Below are 13,649 nucleotides of genomic sequence, written 5' to 3' on the forward strand. Positions count from 1 at the left end.
GACAAAAAAGAGGAGTGAACATATGACCCTTTTCATGACGGTGGGATGGGGGCGGGAGATGGAATCTATGTAGGTACATTCTCGGGAAGGTTCATCATATGAAATGGGAGCAAAGATAAGGAACCTTCCTGTGAATGTGCGATCGCGAGTGGAGGTAAATCGTTACCGGATTGTGCTTAACTTGTTCTCGATGTAATTTCTATCGTGTTTTCCGGGATGGGCAACCTCGGCTCCGTCCCATTCATACTTTAACTAAACCGAGTTTCATGAAGTTGTCATTGCGCCCATTTGGGGGCTGATATGGATGAACCGAAATGAGCCCATAAGTCTAGCTACTTCTCGATTGGAACGATGTGTTTCCATGGCCTGGATAGGTTTCCCGGGTCCGGTCCGATCAATTAAGCTCTGGGAGGTGCGACTTTCTCTTCTCCATGAGCAAATGCGAGCAAAAGATTCTTAGACTCGATAGATCATCTCTTTCACTGATTTTGATTCTTTCCACTTACCTATGAAAGTGTTCTAGGAAGACAAATTCTTTCACTGATTTTAATTCTTTGGACTCGATATAGATCAATTGGGCTCCGGGACCTCCCATTTTCGAGGAAGTCAACAAATGGGGGACAAATAGCAAGAAGAGAACACCGCCCCCCACCGGCCCCTACCCCCCAGCCACCAAGAAATGAGATATTTCCTAACCCTAAACTTCAATTCTTAAATGAAATATCTCTGTCCATTTTGGTGTCAAAAGGGAGAATGAACATATGACCTTTTCACGACAATGAGATGGGGGTGGAAGATGGAATCTATGTATGTACATTCCCGTTTCTTACGGGGAACCTTCCTGATAACGTGCGATCGCGAGTGGAGATGATCGTTGGACGAGTTTGATGCAAGTTGCGCTCAACTTGTTCCCCAAGGCTTGCTTGTCAAATGTAATTTATATTGTGTTTTCCAGGACGGGCAACCTTAGCTCCTTCTCGTACATACTTTGACTATACCGAGTTTCATAACCAAAATACTCTTATCCAAATCAATTCGAAGTTGTTATTGCGCCCATTTGGGGGTCGATCTGGATGAACCCAAATGGGCCCATAAGTCTAGTCGCTTCTCGATTGGAACGATGTGTTTTCGAGTGTCCAACTCGATTATTTTCCTCTTGAGATGATCCGGCCTAGATAGGTTTTTTGGGTCCAATCCAAATGATTAGGCTCCGAGAGGTACAACTTTCTTTTCTCCACAAGCGAATGAGACCAAAGATCCTTAGACTCGATAAATCATCTCTTTCATTGATTTTAATTCTTTCCACTTACCTAGGAAAGTGTTCTAGGACGACAAATTCTCGAAGGGACAAAAGAGAATCAGGTGCGTTTCACACTAAAGTTAGAGGCTCCAATGTGACGCGCATGGGAGGCTCGTCTACTAGTTTGGGCAATGGATGACGTGGCCGAGGATGGAGCACGAGTTGTGTGAATCAGTAATGACAAAAGTACTTCACCGGTTTGCCAAATTGTTTGGTTCTTGCTGGGCTTGTCTTGTGCCTTTGTGCCTAAATGCCAATTGCTTCTTTTGCTAATTTTCTCCTTACGTCCCCAGTTGTCCAATTAGCAAATTGCACCATTAGGGGAATCAATTGCTGACAAAGCATGGATCCTCTCTTTGTCCATTTTTCATGTTTAAACATCCATTGAGTGGTGTCTTGAAAACACCTCTATATATTGATATTTTACGAGTATATGGTATCGAAGTATTTAAAGAATTTATAAAAGCATCGACACGGTGTACCATGAAAGAAAGGCCCGAGCATCCACCATGATGTGCTGTATATTAATTTGTGGTTGGTCTGTCTGATGCTACTCATTTTATATATATAAGCTTGCTGATTATGGCACCAAATGGTCCAAATTCATCTCTACATGAAATTAATCACCATATGCTTTCTTTCTTTCTCTTTTTCTGCATCAGCCATATCAAATTGCTCTTTCTCAAATGACCCTGTGCTTTCAACGTAAGATTTTCTTTCAACTATCGACGAAGTATGCACAAGCATTCTCAAGTTATCGTCACGTACGATTCAAAATTTTTTTCTTTTTTATCAAAAGTAAAATGTAGATTGCGAGTTAGCTATTACTTATAGAACATAAGTATTTCATGCGACGAAAACACAACCGCGGTCACGGATGAATCCGCTATGAATGACATTAAAACTTACTTAAATTTTGATAAACCCTCGCGACAATCATTTTCCATGTTTTCCATTTCAGTATAAGTAGAGAGCTCGTGGCCGCATGTAGGCTGGTACGGAACGCGCGTTCGAACCTTCGAACGTCTCTCGACCGTCCACGTGTCGCCCCTCGGATCGATCTCCCCCGTCAAAGGCCCGTGGACGCCCCGAGCGCCCCACCCTCGAAGCTATGCTACCCTCCGTCGCACCCTAGCCGATCTCAGTGACCATCGCCTGGCGCCTCCCGGTCCCCAATGATCTGGAGACACGTGGCAGACTGACCTTTCACCGGCCGCTACAGTGGTTGCGCTCCGCTGCGCCGCGATTCGTGGAATCACGCCCCCATCTCCCAAGGGGTCGCTAAAACCTCACTTTTTTTCTCGTTCTTTTCCCAGGGCCCTCGCCAATCGCCATTTCCAATTCTCCAACTAAAACCCTAATCCGGCTGCCACTTCGCCGCCATGGCCGGACTGGGCCGCCACCTCGCGGCCGCCGCCGCCGCCGCGCGGAAGCTGCCGGAGCGGCTCGGCATCCTCGCTTGCCGGGCCTACGGGTCGTCGGCGGGCGCAGCCCTCTGCGACTACTACTGCTACTCGGAGGAGGAGGAGGAGGAGGAGGAGGAGGGGCCGAGGACCGGCTCGCAGAAGCTCGTGCCGGAGAGAGGGGTGCAGTGGGTGGTGATGGGGGACAGGGGCGCGAAGAAGCACGTGTACGCGGAGATGCTCTCGAAGGTTCTGGAAGTCCCTCGCATTTCCATGGGCTCGCTCGTTCGCCAGGAGCTCGACCCTCGCTCTTCGCTGTATAAGCAGGTCTTGTTAGTTTTGATTCTCCTCTTTTCTTTTTGCATGTGTTATTGGAAGTTTGCTCTTTTAGGAGGAGAACTAGCGTGCTTGATTACGAATTGAGATCTGCTGGCGTCACCGATTACGATAGAGCATCGCGTGATTTTTCAAAGTTCTTTCGTGCTTTTGTGCGATTGTGGAGACTTATCAAGTCCGTGCGTCTTTATTTATTTTTTGAGTGAACGTGTGGGAGTGTTCTAATTTTGAAGCGTGTTGCTCTGTTCGAGCCTCACGTGATCGGTCGTGTATTTTCTTTTCGATTTCGCTGTGAAAAATTGAAGCTTTTCTTTTGTTTTCGTTTACCCGACAGATTGCGAATGCCGTGAACGAGAGGAAGCTTGTGCCAGAGGAAGTGATCTTCACACTGTTGTCCAGGAGGTTAGAGGAAGGATATTACAGAGGAGAAACAGGGTTCATTCTTGAGGGTATACCCAGAACGAGGGTCCAAGCTGTAAGTGGAGTAGCTCTCGACACTGCCCTGAAATCAGCTTTTGACGCCGAATCTACTTGATGATCATAATGTGAATTCGCATGACTGTCGGATCATGCGTTTGAATTTTGTTGATGCTTGGATGGAATCTTTGACAGTGGACTGTTAATGTTTAGTTCTCACGAATGTCGGTGCTTTCCGCAGGAGATTCTCGACCAATTTGCCGACATCGATCTTGTTTTGAACTTCAAGTCCACAGAGCAAGACCCTCTAGCAAAGAATTTAGGGACTGGAGCATTTCCTCCGTCCCTGGACTCTACCAATTTGCACATACCCGGATCCAAACCTGGTTTGAGATCACCGGGTGAGCGACTGGTTTCTGCTGATGTCAGCAGTGCCTGGAAGGAAAACTTGACTGTGTATGCAGAGCAGGTAGGGTGTATTCTTGAATATAATTCTGAAGTTATATGAGAGATTCAAACCAGTTGTCTTTCTCTCATTTCGGTATGCTATGTCCTATGTGTGGGGTTCCATCCAATGTTACTATGCATGCGCATAAAATGCTTCTTTAGGCCTCTGGTTGATCTGTCATGCTATCATAAGTAGTGGAAAGAATGATTTGCTCATTTGCCTTCTATTTTCAACAGAGTAAGTTGCTGGAAGAATATTATCAGAAACAAAAGAAACTTCTCAACTTCCAAGTTGCAAGTGCGCCCGGAGAAACCTGGCGCGGGCTGTTGGCGGCGCTACATCTTCAGCATGCTGTCGACTCTTCCCAAAAGCTGACCGCATGAGTCTATTCTTAGTTGATTCGTGGATGCATATTCCCGATCGCAACCCCGGCATATGGTAAATACATACGAGTCTAGAGCGAGTTGAGTTCTGGCAAGTATTCCAATTTTGTTCTAGTTTTTGAGGCATCAAACCGAGTTGAGATGCAGTGTGTTGTGGTTTTCCATGTGAGGAGAGATATAAGAACAGAAAGTACTGGCATGTATGACCATTAATATGAGAGCATGTCTATATATCTTGCGATTGAAATCATTTGTTCTTGTGGTGTCCGTTCTTATTATTATTATTATTATTTTCAACTTCTATTCTTGGCTTTTAGTTTCTCTATTTTGATCTGAATAATATTAATTGAAAGAGTTGCGCATATGCAAGTCAAGTTGAAATTAAATAATCTGTACCTTTTCATATCGATGGATAGATTTAGTTTAAGAAAGATGCTTTTTTTACATGCGAAAGAAACTAGCATAGCAACAACAACAAAAGAAAATTTCTTAGTTGGAAAATTTCTATGGTAACGCACGCATGTTCATTTTGTAGATGCCAAATAACTCTCCAGAAAGAGCTTACAAGCCTTAAAAAAAAATTCGTCAGTCTTCAAGAAAATTGAAGCAGTCTCCAATATAAATTCGAGTGAAAGGGCAAAATGTAAATTTTTCATGGTAATATTACATCCTTTTTTGTTTTTCTTCTAAACGAATTTAAGAGGGCAAAATGTAAATTTTTCATGGTACTATCACAGCATGATGTTGTTGCTCGCATCCTTCTTTGTTTTTCTTCTAAAAGAATTTAAGAGAACACGAGATAAAGAAGCTGCAATAAAACGACAAAATCATGCTATTCATGACAGTCCCCCTCAACTTCTTTGCCTATGTCATTCTAGGCATATTTCATGACATTTAGTCAAAAACAACATAATCAAACTTCAGCTGAAACATTTCAACATTTTGCTTCAGAATTCCAACAATATTCTCCACAAAGACTCAGCTCAGCTGAAACATTTCAACATTTTTCTTCAGAATTCCAACAATATTCTCCCACAAAGACTCAGCTCAGCTGAAACATTTCAACATTTCAACATTTTGCTTCAGAATTCCAACAATATTCCCCACAAAGACTCCGCAACCAAAAGAAGATGAACTCACCATTCCATCATACTATAGAGTCGCAGAGACCCATGAATTAAGGGTAGTCTTGATTCCTTGAAATTCTTGAGAAAATGAGAAGAGGAAGTTAAGTTGTGATTTTGAGAGAGACGAAATTCTGGATTGAAAATGAAAAGAGGGAGCTTATGAGGGTACAAAGAGAGAGCAGAGATAAGGTGAACTAAACAGGGAGGGGAGAGAGAGTAGAGATAACGTGAATAGGGACGGCTAATGCATAGAGAAAAGAGGAAATTTCAAAAATTTCCAACAAGTGGGACTCGATGGACACATGTCAGTTTTATTGTTGAGTTTGCGATATTTTCTCGAGTTCCTTGCACTAGTCGAAGTCGAGAAATAAATGGACAATATTCAGTTGCAGACACCTGTTTGGTAATGTTTCTATTCCCGATAACAATTTATGTTCAAAATTTTTTTTTTCTATTTCTATTCCCTGGACGAATTTCTGAGCAGAGGAATACATTTGATAATTACACAAAAATTATATTCCCAGAATAGAAAAAGAACAAAAATGCATTTGGTACAACCATAAAAATTTCTATTCCCAAACGGATTTATGTTCTTTTTCTATTCTAGGGAATAAAAGAACATAAAAATAAAAAAATTGGAACGTTACCAACAGACCTTAATGATTTGAGAATTGAAGTTCAATGAGCCAATAGAACTAGAAGTGTCCATGTCTAGAATTTTGAACCAGTCCAGAAATGATGGACTAGTGAAGTATTTCTAGTGAGAGAGTTAGGTTGGTTAATGGACATGATCGTGCCACGTGGTCATGTACGGAAATTGATGGTGGATAGGTCCCCACATGGCATAGAGACATAGGCTAATGACTGGTTGGCACATGTTAAGAAAAGACAAGTCGATACGAAATTGCTACGTATTGAGACAACATGGGTTGATACTAAGCCCAGTGAAAAGGGTTATAGGGATAAGTCGAGCCATCTTCAATGATTCTCGCTTTGAGTCCACCAAATCAAAACTCTCTAAGACATCTCACCAGGACAAAGATATCTACAGATTTTGACACCAATCCTTATGAGTATATAAGAATCCTTATGAGAATATGAGAATGTTATGTTAAGTAAGCTTGTAATAAATCCCTCAATAAAGGATATTTGTTCGTAAATTTAGGATATTATAAAGACGTATGATATATATAATAATAAAATTACACATCTAGATATTACAATTCGAACGATCGGTACCATAATTGGACATTATCCTCCATTGTCACCACTCAACCCCTACTACTATCGCCTTCGCATTCGCCGCCACCTTCACATTTGTCACTACGGCACTGATGAAAAATTTAGTGAATTGAAAACATTTATTTAAAGAACATTTTAGTAAATTAAAAGAAATTAACAAGCTAGAGGAATAGGTACGAATTTTAAGAAACTAGGAAAGTAAAAAATTTGAAAGAAAAGAATCGTCGTTGCAATCTACACCTGTTGATGCCCACCTCCCATCACCTTCCCTAGAGGCCTGCGACCACCCATGTGTGGTGGTCGTCGTCTCCAAGAAGGCCTGCGACCACTCTCAACGCCCCAAGATCGAACCAAGAGAGACTAGCAAGGACACACGCACAGCCGGAGTTGCTCGAATGTTCCGACCACGGCTATGCCACAGTCGAGGATGGTTCCGGAGCTGATGGTAGCAGTGAATCAGTGATGCCTCTCACCTGAGCTTAGTTGCTTTTTCTTTTAATATTTCTCTCTTTTTCATGAATTTTTCCATTGTCACTTTTTTCTAGTTACTCTTTCCAGCTTTCTTTTATTTGCACAAGTCCAAGTGACTCTTCAAAGCGGTTCACACGTTAAGCTTTTGCCAAATTCTTTCTATATAGGAGCTTCAGAGATACCGGTAGAAACAAAATCAGATGGCATATTTACATCTCAGAATAGCCAGGGGAAGGAGGAGGAGGAGGAGGAGAAGCAGGAGGTGGAGGGAATGACAATCATTTCTTGATCACGGAGTAAATTTCTATAGCTACTCACAGTTCGTCCAGATCTCCCGCAGAAGCTGATACCTAAGAGATTTTCGGCAGTGTCCTTTGCCATTCATCTGGACGGGCTCAGCGGATGTGGAGGATGAAGATGAGGATTCATTTAAGAAGATTGATGTTAATGGTGAATTCAATTCATCGAGTTCGTCGTCGCTATTTTGTGCTTTCTCAAGCAAGGACGACCTGCTTCTTCTCAGTTGAGATTGGTTGCTGAGCTCACCAAAGAATCCTGCCACAGAAGGTGCCGAGGGTGGTGGATAGACTGGATTGGCTGCAATGCACGGGTAGCTGTTGACTAATTCCTCCCCAGCTTCGAAAGGATCCTGCATCATCAAGAACAATAGTGGGGTTTCTGTCTGCTTTGACTGATTAGTCAGAAAAAAAAAAAGGGCGAAAGTGCTTTTGCAGGATCATTAAATACTATCCGGTGGATGCAATCACTAACCTCAGAGGCCAAGGCCTCCAGAACGGCATTTGGGACCGGATCAGGGCAAAACTCGTCTGGAGAGAAATTGTCGAGAACCCTCTTAATCAGAGATGCACCAAACGTAGGGCATACCTTCATGGGGCAAAAAAGATTATACTCAACAATACTATCTCACTGGAACAATAGTCGAAATGCTATAGAGCTTAAGACTATACCTCTTTCCTAGTCGGTCTACTTAAAAGCATGTCTTTAGGAAGCATCATAAGATCACTCAAAGCATTTAGGAGATAGAATGATTTGAAGGTAGCATCTCGTGTTTCATCCTCATCCACAATTCCGTTCTCATCTCCATGTGAATCATCATCATCCAAGCCAAATAGGTCAGTCAGCCATCTAGACCAGTTCCCAATCTGACGTGCCACACAAGAAAAGTAATAACACAACTTAATTCTTCAACATGCAAGGGCCAAATCATACATGATACATGATTAATGATGGTTCAGATCTAGTCAAATGAATGAAGCAGATCACGATGACCATTCCCCTTCCTCTTCTTCGGCGTTATAACAATTTAAGCTATTTAAGTGCAACAAAATGGATCTCTTGTGTTCTATCTGATTTGCAACATGATTCTTTGCATAACGCCGCGAAGAAATGGCAAAGGTATTGGGAGAACCTTGGAATCACTAGAAATCGAATATCGCTTACAGCATTTTTCAGTTGAGCACCAGCTTGGAAGCTTGACTTTCCTGCAGGTATTGGGAGAACCTTGGGATCACTAATGGGGTCAGACACCGGATCTGTTGGAATCTCATTTGCAGATTCCCGAAGAATGGCATTGAACATGGCTACATCTAACCTAGCCACGCAATGCTCCATTATCTACACAGAGATTACTAACTTCAGTACTATAGGACTAAACTGAAAAGTGAAGACTCCATACATCTGAAAAAGGGAAATTGGAGCAAACACCAAGAAGTAAGGGTAATGATCAACATCAAATCAAGAAGGTATAGTAAGTAAAAATTGGAAGAAAATTCCAGTATCCCTGCACTGAGATGGTAATGCTCTCTATAGTAGTCTAGACGTTCCCATTGAATAATAAAAGGCATATCTTTTCCCAAATAAAGTTTAATAATACATTCAACCATATGGATTCGATGAGTTCAGAGTTTTCAGACAGTGAAACCTAATGTGCAACCAAGATCCTTGATGCTCTAATAATGAGGCCAAGACCAAAATCCTCCATTATATATTACTTTCTTTTCAGGAGAGTGAATATTCTTAATGTTGCATGGAACACAATTAGATATGGTTTACAGTGAAGTGCTACATAGCATGCATGAACGGGATGCTGACAATTCCCGGCTGAGAGAATACATGGGCAACATTCCAATGCTAGAGAAGTTCTATATTTTTTCGCATTCTATTTTCTAATGACCTCCTATTTGCTATTGCACATGATGTTGGCAATCGTCGATGTCTATTACACTAATCCAGCCAGTACGGTGATTAATGGCAATTCAGAGAGATACCAATTTAGCAAGCACGGGCAAACAACCACACTCGTGGCCTCCACCTCTGACAGGACAAAGTCTCTCACATGCATCCGTAAATGCTTTCTTCCAGAGATCCACTGAAAGGTTGCCTTGCTCTTGATCTTCAACATATCTTATTTTTCTGTTGTTTTTAATAGAGCCAGAGCCCTTGGCTCTACCAAGCAACTTTGCAGCACTACACTGCATGTATGGAGTCAGAGACTGAAACATGAAACAGAAGATGCCCGTCAGGACAAGCAGTCAAAACATTTGCAATTATACTGACAGCAGGAAAGTAGAAATTTCAGTTGGAGAAAAGTAGAGGAAGTTGGGGAAGATGAGAGAGGGCTAATGTAAAAACCTGCCACCACAGAGACTCAACAATGCGGGAGAAGATCCAAGCTTCAACTTTTTCCAATTCAGATATGAGTTTATGCACATTCTCAATGCCAGCCTCTGTTCTGGCATTTTTATTTCCCTTCTTTCTGGGGTAGGACTCTTTCGATTTTAAAGATAGTGGTAATTCAATATTTCCCTTCGGTATCATCTGGCTTATAATTGCTCTTAGCACCACAGAATTTGACAACCAATAAGTTAACCTGTAATAACAATGTAGCTGTATAAAAGCTGTTTGAAAACTAATTCAACTCAAACATTTTTCCCACATGCAACAGGCAATGCAGGCAAAGAAGTGCAATGACAAGACCAAAACTCTAGCATCTCCACTCAATTTTAACTAAAACGATATTCTTGTAAAATCCCCAAATCAACATAAGCTAATACCTGTTTCCCATAGTAATTGCAGCCAAACTCTGGTACCCTTCATCGAATAAAACAGGCATATAATATATTTTCTTACACATGCAGGCAAAAAGTTATAACAAACTTTTTTACATGAAATACGCAAACTGTTAATGGAGAATATGACGTTTGGCAAACAAAATACACCAAAACAACAATGATAGGATTTTGCCAAAAAAAAATTAGACAAGCAGAAGAAACAGAGATAAAAATGCACCTTGGTACATCGCTTCCACATGCTCTCGCCACCAAAAACAATCCTGAAACTATACTCCTTCCTGCATTAGCTCTTCTTGCTTGGGGAAGCTCTCTAAAAGCATAGCGATAAAATCGAGAAAGGCGCCTAGCTGGAGCATGAAACTTACTCGTGGAACCACCATGCTCTGCGACCACTGAATATAGAGCAACTTCAATGGCAGCAGTTTCTCTCAACTCTCCCTCCAGCATTTGAATTTTGTTCTCCAGCTGGTGGAGCTTGGCATCCATAAGTGCGCGTTTTGTATCCTTAGGATATACTTTGTCCACCTTTCTGTCACAGCCACTGTGGTATCTTGCTCCCCCTGTATCCTGCACAGGACCTCTTTCGTTTTCTTCCTCTGTTATGCAATAACCATTTCTGTTCCCTAGGAAAATGGCAGCAGTTTCTGGAGTTAATCTCTTCTCGTTGTTGGCCTCACTGCCAGCATAGTCATCAAATCCCTGCATCTCGTCGGATGAAACTTCATTGGCAGAATAACAGGGCAACATGCCATTCTCAGCATTTGTTGGGTCATTGCTTCTAATTTCAGTTCTTTCATAGGAAACTTTCCGGTGAACTTCATGGGCAGAACCTACTTTCCCAGTTCTTCTTGTGATGGAATCTGCTGCTTCTCTGTCAGTACCTAGTAAAAGACAAAACGAATCAGTACAATGGAAATTGTTTTTGGGAAGGGCATCAAACTAGGCTCAGAGAAGTCAAAAGAAGCAGTATCATTTTTCTGGCCTCCCCACCTCAAAGGACAAGTCAACTGACGATGAAAGTGAACGGCGATTGAGAGAACTTACAATGCGAAATGATGCCTGGCATCATGTTCGATCTTTTAAGCCCAGCTTCAGAAGCTAAGATATGCTCCTTTCCATTGCTTTCTATATTATTATCCGTAACAACCAATCCACTCTGTCAATCAAGGTACATCGTTTAGTACTGTCATAACATGAGAAAACATACTGTAAACTCTTACCTTAATTATGATGCCATCATTAATCCACAGCACAGAAATCGGTAAAAATATGGAAGATTCAAGATATCCACTAATTTATATCCAATTAGGTAATTGTGTGAAGTAGTTTTCTAAAAGAAAAGCCAATGATAGAATGAATTTTCTTGCCATGATTTCTCCGGCATTATCCATCAGCTCATCCAGAGGACAATCTAAGCCTACTCACGTGTGTCTTCTACTCACTCTGCATGTGTCTTCTACTCACGTGCATTATCCATCAGCTCATCCAGAGGACAATCTAAGCCTACCATCTATATATAGATTAATTCCCCTGATGCACGTCTCATCTTATGTGCAAAAATATGCACAATGCATCCATTAGCATGCCTACCATAATCAATATTAGCAAAGAGGGACTTGTAGCATCACTAGAATGTCAGCAAAACAAAAGGTTCACTGCAACCATAAGATAGTCAGAGAAAAGATGGCTACAGCTACAGCAGGAAAAGCATGAAGTGAAAACACGGATAGATAATAGATTCACGTGCATTGTCCTTTTGTTCTTCCAATGGAACATTTAGGCCTGCCATCTATATCTAGATGAATTCCCCTGATGCACACCTCATTTTATTGCGAAAGTGCGCACACTATTAGTATGCTTATCACAATCAATAATAACAAAGAGGGACCTGTAGCATCTCTAGAATCTAACAAGAAAAAAAGTTCACTGCAACCGTATCATTATCAGAAAAAGATGGCTATAGAAGGAAAAGAATGAAACTGAAAACACAGATGACTACCAGCTGCATTCGATGCACCGAACCACCATTATGCTCCAGAGGAGGAGAAGAAGTGGTCGCAGAAGAGTGAGAGGAACCATCATCATCAGTGGAGAATGTAATCTCTGCTTCCTCAGCAAATTCTTCATTAACTGAATCTATAACAGATTCACAGTCATTTATACCTAGAGACACCTCCTTCGAGTGACTACTTCCCCTTAACAATGAACTAGTCCTACCCTTATCAACAGGGTGAATCTTGACGTACAAAATAGGTTGAGCCATATTCCTAAAGTTCCTTTTGCAGTTCAAGGCAGCACTTATATTCAGGGGCTCGTCCACCACACCATAGTCTGCCAAGTTTATCATGGCAGTGCCAATCAGCTGCCCCTTCATGATATTATCTCTCCGAGGCTCATACAGGTTAAACTCCAAGTAATTTTTCTGGAACACATCGCCATTCCCAGCTTTGACCTTGACGTCCCTCAGCAGGGTTGCGGATAATCTGAAGGATTCGTTGAATTCTATTTTTCCCTCGCTGACATTAGAGCCGAGAAACGGAACGACCGGCTTAGTAGCGCCGGAAGTCCTTTCCCCGTTCTGCCACTGGATCAGGACGGAGCGGAGGGATCTGAGCGTTTGCGACGGAGGCCAAGGCGTGATCTCCTGAACATGGATTACATAATCAAGCTGTACCGAGGCGCTCTTTCTAGCGTTCGCCCCCGAGCCAAGAACCATTTTTCTGCCGTCTCCCAGTCAAATGCTATGCCAGAGCAACTGGCCCTGCAGCCATGGAGAAAGATCGCCCAATGTCAACAACCCAACAAAGACCAAAGACATGTAAACAAGGAAATATCTAGCATAATCTCAGAAGACTCTCCGTCCTGGAAAAAGCACCTTCAAGGGGCAAAGAAAAGGAATCAAAAGGAGCTCAATTTGGAGACGCAAAGTGCAAGAACAGAGACGACGGCGAGCACATCAACGCACGAGAGCTCCGAAATCACAAGCGCGGATCTTTACGTCGGCAATGTCGCGGCGCCGACATCAACTGAGCTTCCAGATCAAAAGAAAACCCAAAAAGCTTCAACCCAACACAGTCGCGTTCGATCATTCCCCAAGCTCGGAACTAGAACCTCCCGAATCGGATCATTTCAGAATGCCGGAAAACCAATCGACGACGCGAAGCCAAAAACGAACCATGTCTCAGCTAAAGAGAAAAAGGAAAAGATCATGGCGCGGCTCTACACCGACATTCACCTGCGAAATCAGCGACCGGGGAGCTCCGAAGGAGTTCGTGGGCGGACAACCGAGGAAGACGAAACGTCAAGGATGTCGGCGCCGTGGTCCGCTCCGACAGCAATGTCGAAGCTTCCCCAGTTCAAGAAGCTGCGAAGCAAGAGAGAGAGAGAGAGTGTGAGTGAAGTGAAGGGGAATGGAGGAGGATGACAGGGA

At 42.5% G+C, this 13,649-nt stretch overlaps 2 protein-coding genes across 2 annotated transcripts; one reads left to right on the plus strand and one right to left on the minus strand.

Moving 5' to 3' along the window:
* The first annotated feature begins 2,609 nt into the window (after positions 1–2,609).
* LOC115693979 (probable adenylate kinase 7, mitochondrial) lies at positions 2,610–4,590 on the plus strand. The gene is made up of 4 exons (XM_030621062.2): positions 2,610–3,030; positions 3,374–3,514; positions 3,698–3,925; positions 4,141–4,590. The coding sequence occupies exons 1-4, from the start codon at positions 2,683–2,685 to the stop codon at positions 4,285–4,287; spliced, it is 864 nt and encodes a 287-aa protein (XP_030476922.2). The 5' UTR covers positions 2,610–2,682; the 3' UTR covers positions 4,288–4,590.
* A 2,650-nt stretch (positions 4,591–7,240) lies between these two features.
* Positions 7,241–13,633, minus strand: LOC115693967 (uncharacterized). Its single transcript, XM_056320425.1, has 10 exons — positions 13,455–13,633; positions 12,219–12,980; positions 11,264–11,375; positions 10,437–11,100; positions 9,780–10,017; positions 9,416–9,640; positions 8,589–8,762; positions 8,096–8,290; positions 7,899–8,012; positions 7,241–7,776 (listed from the first exon to the last, which is right to left on the minus strand). The coding sequence occupies exons 2-10, from the start codon at positions 12,933–12,935 to the stop codon at positions 7,438–7,440; spliced, it is 2,778 nt and encodes a 925-aa protein (XP_056176400.1). The 5' UTR covers positions 12,936–12,980; positions 13,455–13,633; the 3' UTR covers positions 7,241–7,437.
* Positions 13,634–13,649: the final 16 nt, after the last annotated feature.

This window comes from Syzygium oleosum, unplaced genomic scaffold (assembly GCF_021117445.2).
Source record: "Syzygium oleosum isolate NSW1041296 unplaced genomic scaffold, Sole_v2.1 Sole_v2.20, whole genome shotgun sequence".
Taxonomy (NCBI): Eukaryota; Viridiplantae; Streptophyta; class Magnoliopsida; order Myrtales; family Myrtaceae; genus Syzygium; species Syzygium oleosum.